General features: G+C 33.7%; 1 protein-coding gene across 1 annotated transcript in view; it reads left to right on the top strand.

The window, feature by feature from the left end:
* CEP128 (centrosomal protein 128) overlaps positions 1-14,281 on the top strand; it is a 110,756-nt gene extending 96,475 nt beyond the window's left edge. The window contains exons 24-25 of the mRNA XM_027672930.1: positions 2,025-2,133; positions 6,265-14,281. Coding sequence (XP_027528731.1) covers positions 2,025-2,133; positions 6,265-6,371 — 216 coding nt within the window. The 3' untranslated portion in view covers positions 6,372-14,281. The remainder of the gene's footprint in view (positions 1-2,024; positions 2,134-6,264) is intronic.
* The last annotated feature ends 1,473 nt before the right edge of the window (positions 14,282-15,754 follow it).

Here is a 15,754-nt window from a genome sequence, read left to right as displayed (position 1 = left end):
ATCAAAGTTCATTCTTTCTGATATGTTTGATTCATGCTCTGTACACAACATAGTGTCTCTGCGCAACAAAGTAGACAGATATTTGGTATGTGATGAGATAGTGCATGTTTCTTGTTAAATTTTTACACTGACCGTTTTAGATAAAATTACTTGTGGAATTAATCTTTTTCCTGTGTTATGGTCTTCTTTCTAGCCTTTCTTATAATGCACTTCTTTCAGTTTGCTTGCCAACATTAATCTTAGACAGGCACGATCTAATCCGCTGTCCCAGCCTTTTTTCATTTTAAGGAGGAAAAATTAAACCACAGTTGAATGTTTCCCTAAAGGCAGTTATTTTTTTTCCTTTTCTGTTATTTCATTTGTCCACACTCAGTCTTTCTGCTCTTCTGTAATCTTGTCAGATGGCTATAAAATACCTGTTGCTTAGAAGCCCAGAAAAATCATAATTGCTATTCGTATGTGTTAAAATGTAAGATTTCCAGTAATAAAAGGAGGCCAGAGGCTGGTAGAATACCATCAGGTATAACAATCTTGATTTTTCAACTAAGAAAAGGCCAAGCGATAGCAGATAAAGAAGAAATTGGGAAAAAGAACAAGGTAAAAATAACATATTAAAATAATACAACTACAAATGAATACCAATAGAAGCAAAATCAAAACAGAAAGCTAGAGGAAAACTAAAGATAAATGTTATTATGGAGAGATACAAATATTTTAGGACAGTTTCCCAGCTACAGATAATTGACCATCTAGTCAAACACAGCATACAGATGTAATTGCCCATGAAGAAGATGAGAGAAGCACATGAGAAAAGACACATTCTGTAAGTTAAAATTTCTATAAAGATAAAGCCATTTTGTGCACAGATACTGGTAGAAGCACCTTGCTTGTTTAAAAGCTCTGTTCTAAGATAGCATTTCTGGAAGCAGAATGGAACGACAAAAACTTTTTGTATTCTTTAAAAGTTGTTATTGTGCTATGAACACCTTTGGTATTAAGTCTCTCATCAGCACATAAGGGGATTAATATGTATAATTCCTATTAGTCTTAATAGGAGTAAATCCTTCTTCAGTAATGGAACAAAAGTTCATTGTATCTCTAAATTAATGTTGAATTTTATTTTGTTTTCTATTTATTTTACAAAACTTAGTATCAGCATGAGTGATAAATTGCAAATGTTTTAACAAAATTCACTGAGCCTGTTTATGATAATAACTCAGTAGCAAAATTGAGTGTTTTATGAACTGATGCATTTGTGCATTATTACCTCTTCTCATTTCAAGAAACTGAGTAATTTGGATACCAAGCCAAACTTTTAATCTTATTTTGGATGATATTGTAACTGGAGACTACTTGCTGCTGAGCTAATAGAGATTTTTCAGGGATTTTGTTTAAATGACCTTTTTAAAATTATCTTTTCTTCTTAGCTTATAGACCAAGTGACTTTCCTTTTCCTTTGCTATGCTGTATAGGTTTAGTCATAAACAGTAGCATTGTACTTCAGACTTTATTTAATGGTTTAACAAAAAAATTAAAAAGCGTCCTCAGGTATTTTTATATGAGAAATCAATGAAGTTTGAGTTTCTTCAGTGGCAGGGAAAATGCATTTAATATTTATTACTACTTACTTGTGGAACTTCAGTGAACTGATTAGGTATTCATCATTCACTGATGTCTGCCCAGCCACTATGATTTACCCTGAACTCTGGATGTGATGTGAACCGAAAAGAGAGCATTTTTAAAACTTACCGGAGTGGCAAAGACTTGCAATGCGGCTAACGCTTTTCTCAAGGCAAAGTAGTTTTTTTGCAGACATTTTATAGTGATGAAATGGGAATGAAATTCATATGCAAATTAGTTTAAACCTAACTGCAATACTGAGAATTCTGAGAATTCAAATCAGTATTTTCCAGCATGTGTGAAATCACAGCATATGCCTGTATGTGTGTTACTGTATGTTCTTTGTTAAAGTTTACAGCTACTTGATAGTGACAGATAAAATTATTTTTATTTGGCTCCCATAGGATGTGAAAATGGATGCTGAGATTTCTGATATAGAAGTGGCTCCTCACTCTTCTAGTTGGCAAACTCAAAACAACTTTTTGTCCAGCTCACTGCTCTCAGATTCAGGTTGTAAGTATTATATCACAGAAAAATTCTACAAGTAATGTATTCTCCTCTTGTAACACCTTTTTTACTTGAAAGAGTAAGGCACTTTACTTTTCAAAAAAGAAGTGCTAGAACCATCTTAAGCATCCTTCTGTGTTTTAGCTTTAGATACTGGATAGATGCCTTCATCTAGGAAGTACTTCATTACGTCCCGCTGATAGTTGTTTGGGGTTTTTTACCTGGGACCTGCAATATATTCTGTTCATCACCTAAACCTGTGCCAAAGAATAGGGCTGCACTTGGATTCTGAATCTCTGTGTGATGAATCATACCTCTGTAAGCTGTCTATCTTTTCAGACACCAGAGACATCCTAAACTATGTTCTTTCCCAGATCTTTCACAGGTACCAGTTAGGCTCATGCTTGTGTAGCATTTTCACAGTAAAAGCTGAATTCACTGTTTCCACTTCAGTAATGTTTGTTAACTGTTCTTTCTATCCCCTCATGCATATACAACTTGTAGTCATGTAAAGTCACGGGATCTCTGATACAGCAGGAACTTGCTCAATAAAAGATAGGACATGATAGGTCTTGATCTGGTACAGGCACATCTTTGCATAAGTGTCAAAAATAACTTACAAAAAAAAGGTTTTAAGGTTTGTTTTTTTTTCGAGCATATCAGTACATGAGTATCAGAATACTTTTCTTTGGAAGGGTATCACATTCCATTTCTTTTCAATATAGCCAGTTTGTGTATTGGCAACCTATTCAGTAAGTAGCATTCTATGTAGTAAGTATTTCAGGCTTCATTGCATTTTGAAACTGCTGCATCTTAGAATTAGTGCTGCAGTACATTACTGCTCACTAGTAAGTCCTGAGTTGATCTGATGAGGTTAAAGGTAATTAGTTTCTTTTCCTTTCTCAATCTGTGGGTTGTGGTTAGTATCTTTTTGCAGAGCATACTGAATAACAATAATGGGAATAAAGCATAAGAGCAAATGCCTCCATCCCATCTGTATTTCAGGAACACTTTACCCCGACTCAGAGTTGATTTTTCCTTTTTCCCAAACCTCATCCACATCAAAGTCTTGCAAATTGAAGTACAGTTCAGCCTGTTTTTGGTATAGAAAATAAGTAACCCATGCCTTGCAGGCATGATGGACTAGATGACCTCCAGCAGTCCCTTCCAATCTCAACAATTCCAAGAGTGATTCCACTGCAAAAACTTACTGAAATTTAAAAATACAGAATAAATGTTCCTAAAATATTACAATGTCTTTGTATTGCTTAACGTCAATGGAACTTGCTAGAACTTTGTTCCTTTAATACTTTTTAATAAATTTTAGGCAGTTGTAAGAGAAATAGGATCCATGTGATCTGAATACCAATCTGATTAAACAGTTCTGTGTATTTATTCTCTTATTCAACTGTTTTTATCAGCACTAAGCACTAAGCTTTCTGGATCTGAAAAATAAGTGATGAATGAAAGACGGTAGTGATTCAATTCACTGCTTAGTGGTTATGGCAGTAAGGTATGTGTATTACTCCATAGACTTTGGTTAGTGACTGGTTATCACTTTATGCAGAACCTGATCTTCACCAGTCAAATGTGTATTTTGAAGTTGTTGCTATAGTTCCTGAGAACAGTGAAAATTCTGCAGTGGTATTAACACTAAGGGGATTTTCCAGTGAGTGGCAAATGATAAAGTCAGCTACTTCAGTCATGATAGTGAACCATGAACCATTACTTAGTTTCAGTAATGATATTAATTAGTTATAATTTTAGACTTTGACAGTGAAGTATAATTTGAGATGTTTGCTCCCAAATCTCCTGTAGCTTTTAATAAATCTACCTATAGATGTCATCATCTATTTTCTGTGATTAATTATCTCCTAACTTCTTAGGAGAGAATGGACTGGGGGTTTTTTCATTTACCTTTTGGAGCTGTTTGCAAGACTTTGTGATTTATGTTTCCTCATTCCATCTTTTTTAAATTCATGAAACCCTACAAACTATAGAGTCAATAAATAGTACTAGAAACTTCCTTCCCAATATGGGTCTCTTTGTAGAGAGCACCAGGAAGGAGAGAAGACACGTTTTATATAATTTAATTATCTGTGAGGGGGATCCTGGGATTGAAGCTTAGAAGTGATTGAAGAAAGGACAAATAGTATGAGAAAATAAATAAGGGAACAACAATCTCCTTCCATATATATCTTTCCTAAAAACTTGCCAATGCAGCAAACAGTTAAAAGGAAAAGTAATTAACATTAACATTCTGTTTTGTTTCTGGTATAATTTCTGCAACTATAACAGCTTTTCCATTACAAACTATTTCAAAAGATGCTGTGGGAATGTGCTTTTATTTCTATACCCATTTTCTTAGACAGGAAGAAGTTTAACTGAGAAAATAATTTATTCAAGGAAGCATTCATTAGACATGGTTTGCAGTCTGTATTATTATCAGCCCAAAACGGTTGGTCCAAAAAGTCACTACTAGTTGTTATCTAAAGAACCCTCAGAAACTGTTTTTAATGGCCACTGTATTTTCCTGAAAATTTTATTACAGGAGTCCCTATAGGTACACATGCTTTGCATTAGCTTTGTGAGTTGAGTCCTGCCTTTCTCTTTGTACGTTTCATCACTTCGAGTTTTTAACCTGGATGGTTTCCCAGAAACTGTATATGTCTTACAAGCTTTCTGTTGTTGTTGAGAATTTATGTTCCAGGGCATCGTAAGCTGTGACTTTACAGAGAAGAAAATAGCCAGCAGTTTTCCCAACTTCTGTAGCTGGGGTCGCAGTCTTCTCTGATCTTTAGGCTCTGCTGATAGACAACACTCTTGTGTCAACATGCTATATAGTGTGAATGATATCATGGCTGAATGAAAACAAGTTGTCCTGAATGCAGATTTTATTGTCATAAAAATTAACTCCTGCAATATATTGCAGATGCTTCTCTTTATCCCTCTTTTTATACTTTTTCATAAGTTCTTAAGACTATTTGTTTTGGCATTTATAAATAAGTAACATAATTAAAACTAAAAAGACACTGCAACATCATTATACCATGGCACACCATTCTAGAACAAAACCCTCTAAGGCTGCTTAAGCATAAGAATCTGGAATGATTGGAAACCTGACATCATCACTTAGAAAAACGCAAATTGATTTAGTTTATCAATGAACTTTATTGTTTTTCACCTTACTTTGAATACTGTCTGCAGGAGGTACCACTGAAATTGCATACAGTAGCACAGTTTTGGACCAATACTGAAAACTTTATGCTGCAAACTTATAACTTACTGTTATACAAATGTCCCAAACAGAGTGATTTCATTCTCCTTCTGAAAGTGAAAACCTATCACTCCTTCTAATCAAACTGTGAAGTCTTGCTCCCTTTTAAATAACTTTTGGTTATATACTGCTACAATTTTACTGGATCATTAAAAATTGCACTCTACAACTTATTACAAACAATCAGGAGTACCACTTTACGGTATGTTGTATAAACTGATATCTGCTTTCCTTTGCTTAATTTCTGCCTTTTGCCACATCTGCATTTTTTTTGTTAGCATAAGATGTTTTGTCAATTTATATTGTCTAGATTTTGATGCAACATAATGTATTTAGAAATAAGCATTATATATGCAACCTGCTGTGAAGGTATATACACAGTATGGCAGCATATAAACACCTATTCAGTGTCGCTTGTTGACTTTAGTCCATGCTTTTGGTAAAGATAGTCCTTCAGAAATTTTTTGAGTGGTTTGTTTTGTCTTATTTAAACAAAAATTCTGGAAAACTAAATGGAAAATATCTTAGTGAAATTAGAAAATATTTTAAAATGTAGTCTACGTTTCTTCTGTATAAGAAAGCTCTTGACTGTGCCTGTATTATAAAGTATTAAAATCTGTTTCTCTAGAAAAATAAGTCAGTTTCTCAATTCAGAGCCTTGTGAATATAGAATATTTATTAATACTATTTTACTTGCTGCACAAATTATAATATTGAAAAATGAAATTGATATTTTAAATAAACATCAATGGTCAGTCAGCAAAATTGGAGAATCATACATTCAAAAAGGCCTCTAAGGTCATTGACTGCATGTGTTTCTTTGAAGATGCTTAATTACTTTTTGTGTGACTTATTTCTAGCACTTATGAAAAGAATGGTTCCTTTTGATACAAGTGCCACCAAGGAAGATTCTACCAGTGTTGCTGTCAGTGAAATGAAGCTGCAAGCAGAAAGAGGAAAGCAGTAGAACATTTATGAAACCACACCAGTTTTCTCTGTGGTAAATTCCATTCCACTCTTTTTTTGGTTTTCAAAAGTAGTAGTTCCATCTGCCATAGGAGTGATGCACTCTTAATGATTCATCAATTGCCAAACACTGAAATGAAAGAGCACCAAGAGTGATCCTGATGAAGTCTTGTGAAAATGTACGTGACTCGTACACCAAAGGCTTTCTGGGATTTTGCTATTCTCTTCTATTTGTTTTTCCAATACTCTTATACTAAATTCATTGTATTCCTGAAATATTATGAAGTGAAATACCTGTGACATTAATCTTAGCTATGAGCTTATTTATCCCTATACAGGAATTGTTCTGACAGTTGTTTTTTTATTACATTTAATAACATTATTAATAATGAAAAAAATAACCAGACATTACCTGTTATTATGAGAGTCATTATTCAGTGTTGTAGAGACACATTTGTGATTGTAGGTTCTTCAGTTTGCAAAAATCATTTAAGAAAGATGTGATAAAGCAAAATTTTCTCAAAGTTATTGAAAATTCATATCTTGGTTTCAGGTTCAGCATATATCTGTTATAAGCTGTCTAGAATTATTCTTCTGGACAGAGCAGTTTTATCAGATGGCCTCTGGTAAGGCACTTTAAAGCATGTGAATCTCACCCTTCTGTATTAAGAGTATGGAATGGCACTGCTATGTGGCTGTGAAAATTTTAATATCAGAGTTTAATGATCATTTATTTATTCTGTTTGGTTCTCTATTAGAGAAGATGTGGCATATAGATTGTAAAATTATATGGAAACATGATATTGCACATTTTTATTTGTTCAGATATCTATATTCTAAACAAATTGGATACAATTTTGCATTACAGGAGTCTCAAATAGCATATCACAGAAGAATTTTCTGCTGTCAAAAGAAATGCAAGTGTTTCTGATGGTCCTTTTTTTATTCTCCTCTCGAGTGCTTCTGGCTCAATCACTACTAATGTGCTTTAAAAGATTTGCCAAATCTGTCAGAGTACTGTAGCAACATTAACGCCATTGAAACCAGTTTGTTTTGTAGACTTCTTTCTATTTAGGAAGCCTATTTCTTCTCTGAAACAGTCATTTATTAGCACTGTAGGTGTCTCAGGCATAATTCACAGGTCACCATGTGCCACCTCAAAACAGGGCCTTATTTTTCTTTTTTTTTTTTTTCTTTTTTTTTTAAATTTTCTAAGAAGTGTTTTGCAGTCACAGTGGGTTCTTTGGACAGTGCACTTACTTAACAATCACCTTGTATTTGTCCTGTTTCAAACAGAACATGCTGACAGCATCAAAACCAGATATGGAAATGAGAAAAAAATTGAGTTCATTGTTTTTTCATTTTCTATGCATTTAAGTTGCTTAAAATTAAAAAAAAAAGAAATCTGATTTGGTTAAAAAAGTTTTTCTTACCTTTTGTATGTGTATAATGCTGTGCACAGCAGCACTGGCATTGGCTTTTTGCAGACTTCTGGCACATCTGTTTATTCAGAAGGTCAAGAAAGCAAAACAGGCACATCCATCTCTTCTGATCTCAACAGCAATGACAGGGACAAGAAAAAAAAAACAAATAAACTTCTATTCTCTACAAAGACCGTGGATGTTATGAAGCAGTGTTTAGCTCAAGCCACAGTTACCATAAACTAAACTTACTTTTAGTGGATCCAACATTTGTAATTTATTTTTTTAATTAGATCAGAGCAGAGCTGGAAATACAGTATTCAAAATATTTTATCTAGCTTTTCTGCTGAAACATTAAAAAATTACAAAATGAAATGTCACCAGCTTGCAGACTTTATGGTACTTACAAATTATGGCCAAAATATACAAAGGTCACTTTAAAATATATTATGAAACAGTAAATCATGCTCTCAAAACACATTATGTTGTAGTGGGGTCTGGTACATGGATTGCTGATGGATAGATGTATGCTCAACCCATTTTACTGAAGTTCAAATGATTTTTGAGGTATAAGTGCCTTTTGGTAAATGAATTGGCCTTTAAGAATGGACCTTCTCAGCTGAGAAGTAATACACAGAAAAATATTGTCCTCTCTTTTTCCTAGGAAGTTTGTAAAAATCTTCCACTTTTATATTTTTATACATTTGTTCCTCATCTGTAACTTAGAAATCTGAAGTGTGTTTTCTTAAAACAGTATCACTACTGCTTTAGAGTATTAGAAAACTAAGGATAAGTAATCTGATCTCCCTCACTATTACATCAAGTGTTGAATTGATTTTTGTGCTATGCAGGACAGAAATTACTGCTAGGTGAATAATTTTAGCATTATGACTTTAAATATGCTCAGTGCTTAGTATATTTGCCATTGGCTATGTGACTGGGTTTTCTGCGGAGTTTTATAAAATTTTCTAAAAGAGCTGGAATAACAGAAGTCAAACCACACTAAAAAAAAAAAAAAAAAAAAGAATTTTTACTGAGTAGACTTATGGACTCCAAAGCCAGGAAATTCTTTCTTAAATTTACCCTCTTGGCATGGCAGTCTAGATAGCATGTAATATTTGTCTCTCTTCCACCTTTGATAGAGGTTCGTATTACAAAGTGAATTTTGTTTCCTCTTTACTGAAGGCTAAAGTTCCGTTCATGACATTATGTGAAACTGTCCCTTTGTGGTTTAAGAAATAATATTTTTTCCATATTGGCCCGAAATAGTACTCTACTGCCCAGTTTCAGTTTTTAAAGTAAAAAAACAGATAATTTTTAAATAAAACCTTTTGTATATTTCAGATCATAAAAATTTCTGTCCCTTCTGGTACCCAGATATTTTCTACACTTTACCCTTTAATTACCTGTTCCTCAATTCTTGCCCAAAGTAGTGGTTTTCAATAATCAACAAATGTGGTATCATACAAAAAAAATGGTGGTTTGTTTCTTGATTCTGTTTAGCCTTTGGTAAATCAGGAACCTTTTTATATATGTACTAAGTACATACAAATCTGACAAGCTAATATCAGGCATTCTTTTTTTTTTTAATGCTGTCCTGAAATACAGTTGTTCATTATTGTGCTTGTGGAAATGCACTGGCCCTTTATTTCAGCATCAAATAATTGTCATTTGAATAAGCTATAAATTTTATGCCATTCAGTTCCTTAATGTTTTACAGCAGACTTGAGAGTACTTCATTACTTTTGAGATTATATTTAGTCGATAGCCAAAATAATTTATTATTTATTATGTAATTATGTCATCCTAAGAAGAAATGTCAAAATAAAAATAAAACTTAGTACAGGATAAAAAATAAATTTTTGCAGTGTTTTCTTACATTTACTTCTCAAATTTTTGATGGAAGCCAGTCTTCAGTGGTGGTGAAGGTACTCCTTGGATATTCAAAGCTCAGCCACGTTTTTACTAGCTTCTCCAACAAGGTCAATAAAGAAGATACATGAAAATCCCAAGCAACAAAGAAGCTGCTGTTCTAAAATCAATTTTTGTGCTAAGAGATCTGCATATCAGTTAATCTCTGGCTTACAGGGCATAGTCTCTGTACTGCATAGCACTGAATGTTTTTTCTTGAATGAAAATGCCAGTATTACCCTGGTATAATTTTTGTTGCTAAAAATGAGTAGTATGCAACCTGAATACATTATCATATCAACAACACTCAGAAAAATTTATTCATTAATTTATGTGGGACTGCTTGTTACAGTCAAATTTTGCTATGACTATGTTAAAGCCATCATGTTTGTAGGATGTTAGTACTATATTCTTCTCTCTCTAAGCCCTGTCTTCACCCCACAGAAGCAATTGATACTGAAGTTAATGTGAGCTGCAGGCCAATATCTGGGGATACAGCCTTGTCAAAAATGAATGTGCAGGAGGACATCACACAAATTCCTATGGTTTTGATCTAATTGTAGAATTTAGAAGCAGATGCAGAGGAAAAGTAGTAGGAGAAGGAGTGGAAAGCAGTTTGTGATTAAATTAAAATTTCAGAACACTTTTATTCTTAATGTGCCTTAATTTAAAAACTGCTTTAGAGCTAGTATTTACACCTGAATGAAAGTGATCCCTAAATAAGGTTCCATCTTGGATATTTTTTTTACATGCTAAAATACTTTCTACTCTAGCACAACTCAACTCTTTACTGTAAGCATGTCTAGGCTGTTGGGAGTATGAACTTATTTGCTTTTCTATGTGAAGACCTAAATTGGAATTTAAATCTGAAGAAAATTTTAGTGCTGTATACAAGAGTACAGCAGAGCTGAATCGGATAAGCTAAGTCTTTCAAAAATCTCTCAACTAATGCCTCTGGGAATGTTGACAGCAAACTCAAAAGAGATTGCTGTGGTTAAAATCCAGCAACATCCAACATTTATCATTTATGCTAACAGCAATAGCTCTCATGTTTCTAAAGCTGAAATTGCAAATCTGTCATTTCTCAATCTGAAATAATGAGATTTTGTTTTCTCTTGCCTTAATAATGTCAAAATCTATAATGTGAAAATACGCAGTGATGATATTTTTAAATTTCTAGTCATTTTATTTAGGAATCTAATAGGTGCTGTTTGGATCTAAATATTTTTGGAACAAGGTTGTTAACATTTTTGTTAAAGTATTACAAGAACTGAATAAATATATCTCTTTTAGGTTAGTTTTGCTATCTTTTTTTAGGGACATGGCTCCTTAATAGGTGTTTTGTTTAAAGAAGTACAACAGTTGTTCTAGGGTTATCTGTTATTTTCATCTGTCTTCAGACCAGAGCTGTTTTGATCTTAGACTGATTTTCTCATCTGCCATCTACAGTGCACTACTATGACAGAAGACATTCCACATTGACTTACAGAATTATTGTCAATAGTTTTGGTAGTTGATATTCCCATGGAATTACATCAGTTTTGAAGGCAGTTGTTTCTTATAATATAATCTCTTTTCATATGAATTCTCTCACTCTTACTTTTTTACTAAAATAAAAGCTACTTAGTAAATGGACTAACATCAGGTCACATGCTGTCTAATGTTAAAGATTATCCCACAGGCCAAAGTAAATGTGTGCTACTACATTTGTCTAGATTTTCTAAATGGTACCATTTGATTCTAGTATGATTTTGTAGAAGGAAATGGTGAAGGATAGACTTTGCTGCAATAACCCTGAAATATTATTGATTCCAGGCAAAAAATGAGACTACAACTAATTTAGGACATCTGCCCAAGTGCTTGTATTACAAAGTATATTTCTTCAGTGTGTAAATATCAAATTGGCTTAAATTGTAAACAGTTGCTGACATCTAAACTATTTCTGAAAAGTTGATACTGAAATTTGCTAAAAATGATCACAAAGTATCATTCTGCAAACATGGATCTCTGTGTCACTCACATTGTTAAACACGCATGGAACTGGGAAGCCAGCCTGATCTATGTTCTGGCATTAGGCTCTTCACAGCAACCACCAGTGACACAGTTTTGTACTTACAGTTTGCGGAAAATGATGAAGATAAGCTGTGTTTTACTGCTGGCCTAGAGAACCTAAAGAACAGTTTGCATCTGTGGCATAAGCTATTTTCTGTATGGAGCTCAATGAGTGCACCATTTTTATTGAGGCTTTCACTGCCGGGTACAGCACTAACAGCAGTTTCATTCAAACAGCTGCAACCATGAAGACATCATGTAGCTGGCAGAACTTTTGTTACATGTTTTGACTAACAGAATGTCAACAAGTCCATCAGAAACCTTGGAGTTGTTTGTTTTGTCTTCACTGGAGCAGTCTCCAGCACAGTCACAAAGCTATAAAATGCAGAAACCTTCATCAGGGTGGGCTACATCAGCAGGGAGGCTCACTAGCCATGGAAGGTGAATCCATTAGAATGGTGAATCCATTGATTGATTAGAGATCTATAAATTAACAAAAAACTAATCCACAAAGTTTTTTAAAAGTGAGACAAATTATTCTTATTTGATAGACATAAAAATCTCCGTGAAAATGGAAAAATGAAGTATCAAAGTCAAGAAACATTACTCCCATTCTGTTTTTTCCAGAATGGGAGTAATTTCTTAAACTTTACTAGAGTAGCAGCCTTTTATAGACTGAAATGAAGGTCCTGAATATTTTAATCAACAGACATCAATCACACTTCATGTCATCTCTTAATGTGTGAGACTTGCTTGCTTTGATTTAGACTTAACTATGTTCCATACTTAGGGAAATTCTGTTAAGTGTGCTGTGCACTGAATAACAGAGTTGAAATAATTCCACCGGAGACAACTGATGTGCTACAGAAGGAGTGCTGGCTGGGACATATAGACCAAATGTTCAAATTTCAGCTGTGATATTACATTACCAGAAGAAAGTGACAAATAGAAAAATATTTAGACTGTAGTTAAGAGTATCAATTGAGTGTATTACTGTGGTTTTGAAGGCTGAAATTTCTATTTGTGCTTATTAGCAAATGCTGATTTTTTTTTTTTTTACCTTGGAGAGCGCGTGAAGAAAACATGTTATTCACTTTTGAGTTCTGGAACATGTTTTACCATTTTATGCTGCCAGTTTCTATTTAATTTGGGGTTAGCTAAAAAAACCAACTAATTCTGATACTTCATTACAGTCACTCCTGATTAAGTTAGTTGATCCATGAGTCATTTTCCTCCGGATCTTTTGTTTTCGCTTCATTTGAATGAAATATACAGTGGGTTTTGCATTTAGTATTCTGAAACTGGAGCAAAATTAGTCTTGTGAACTAGCATTTAGGTTGTAAAATTCTAAAACTGAGATTGCCCGAGTGTCTCATACACGTGACACTGAACATTATATTTCCCAGTCAACTATTGCTACTGCAATACAGTATAAAGTGACCATAAGGAATCTGCAGAATTTCAACAAATTGTATGGATGCAAAATGTCTGTGTGCTGGTGTGAAGTCAGAAAATTGGTTTAATACTTCTAAGCCTTATTGTATTGGTTAATGTAATAGATATAGGCATAGTGGAATAAAATTCCTCAAAATTGAATTATTTCTTGACATAAAGTCCTAGAAAGTTAAGCAAAGAGTTCAGCTCCTCATAAGTGTTGAGGCTGACATTGCTGTAGTAACCAAAACTATTGCATTTTCCTTCAAACTTGATTTCTGAAATGTAAAGGTGTATTCAGACTTTTAATAGCTATGTAGGCATCATGTACAATCCTGTTTGCATAATTATGTCTCTTTCTTATAGACACAGACATGTATAAACATGTTCATACACTGTAAAATTCTACTGATCAAAAAGAAAATTAATCCTTTTATGCTTGGAAATCCTGACTGCAGTAAAGCTAGCAAAAGGTCTGCCAAATATCAGTGGAGTTACAATTTCATGCTGAGTTTTAGAAAAAGGGAGAGAAATATTTTCTCAGACTACTTTTCATTGCATTTTTAAGGTCTGCAAGTCTACAATATGTATTGGTCTCATGAGCAGCAAATACTTGCTGAAAAATCCATTGTCTTATAAAAATCATTTGGTAGCAAACTGTAAACATTTGAAATAATTTGGCAGTATCTCATTTTTCTATTTTAGATTTTTTCAGAAGTCTGAGAAATGGGATTTTGAGTTTATTTACATTCTTTTATAAGTACTTCTAAATTACATCAATACAAGCTTATGAAATTTGCAAAATTCTGAAATATTACAGCTATTTTTTCCACTCTAGTGTGGGCTACTGCAACTTTTTCAAAATAATGAAACTATCTCCAAGGAGAGTTAAGGTGTATCAATTGTATTTCATACTCACGAATAAATGTTTTGTTTCGTATCAGTTTTTCAACTGATCTAGTAATTCATTGAGTACCCAAAATGGGAATTTTTATATGTGTAGGGAGAAGCTAATTATATCTTACATCTAAATGCCAATGCTATTGATAGACTTTTTTGTAACAAAAGACTCACAAAATAAAACCACTTTTGACTTTTTTGTCCTAAGATATTTTTGTTCCAAGATAGGTTCACAAGGTGTTTGCAGTCCATTTTTTCCATTATCTGTCATCTTCAAAAAGAAAAAAACCCAACTTAACTGCCTTGAGAATAATGTAGTGAATCAAAAAAATGTAGAATCATAGAATTATTTAGGTTGGAAAAGACCCTTTAGATCAAGTCCAACTGCTCAAACTACTGCTTGACTATTACTTCCTATAAATCACATGGATGCATGTAAATCTAAGTCTGCAATTTGTATTTTCAGAACACCTCTTGCAAGTTTAGGAACAATGCATTGTAGAAGTGTGAAAGGAGGAGCGTTTTGCCATGTTGTTGTGACACACAAGTCCTTACCAACCTGTGAAGTTTGAGGTACTCAGTTACACACACAGTGTGACTCATGTAGTATCAGAACACCAGTTTTATTATTGAATTACTGCATTGACTTCAGAATGCCTGTGCCTGCTTGATTTATACCAATATGAAGCCAGAATGAAATCTCGTGTATAAAGGCTAAGTACCAATCAGACTACTAAGTGCTGAGATCTTGTCCAGTGGTTACAGTATAAAGTATATGAAAGCTGCCTTTTGTGCTGTATGTTGCTGCAAACAGAGAGATTGGCACAGAGTCTGCAGGTATGTTAAAGTTTAGTTAAGGCTCTACCAGGAAAATTCATGTTAATTTAATGTCAACATTTGTACCTACTTTCTGCAATCAGACTGTAAAATGTTAGCCAATGGGGCAGTAAAAAAAATATCAAACTACATTACTCTTTTGCTGACTTGGGACTTACTCCAAACTATACCTGAAGGCAGGGTCACAAGTCTTTGACGCATCTCAGGAGATAGATAGTACCTTTGCAGGATCAAAGTTGCTAGCTGTACTTGTAATTTAAATAATAACATGAAAACTTGTAATTTTTGTAAGCTAACAAAATAAATTATTTTTCCAAGCAATGCATAGCATCTCTATTCATTTACAAAAGACTGCCAAACTTTTGTAAAGATCTCTTTTATGTAATTGATCTTTTTTGTTTTTGTGAAATACAGATGTGTGATGTGGATTTGTGTTGCCCAATTTTCTTTTTAACTTGCCTCTAGGAACAGTAATATGATCTTGGATTTTTTTCTTTTGTTTTCTTTCTCTCTTCTACTATATTTGTTTAAAAACTAACATGTTATTTTTATTACAAGAATCAGTAGTTTTCTTCAAAAGTACGTGTTCAAAACACTTATTTAGGTTAAAGACTTGTTTACCATTAAGGACCAAAAAATCTGGCAGCGTATTATAGTGTTACAATAGCAGTGGGTCTTTACATTGGCCATGAATGACAGAGTGTCTCCAGAGGTGTCCTTAATTGGGGCAAGCTGTTGTGCCTATAGCCTCTTACAGAGTGTGAACAAGGTTCATCTGGCTGAATGTGAGTTTGGACAGAACACATGCCTCCATATAAATGAACCTGCC

Source organism: Neopelma chrysocephalum, unplaced genomic scaffold (assembly GCF_003984885.1).
Source record: "Neopelma chrysocephalum unplaced genomic scaffold, ASM398488v2 Primary Assembly neopelma1_24, whole genome shotgun sequence".
Lineage (NCBI taxonomy): Eukaryota > Metazoa > Chordata > Aves > Passeriformes > Pipridae > Neopelma > Neopelma chrysocephalum.
This window is presented reverse-complemented; position numbering and strand designations above follow the sequence as displayed.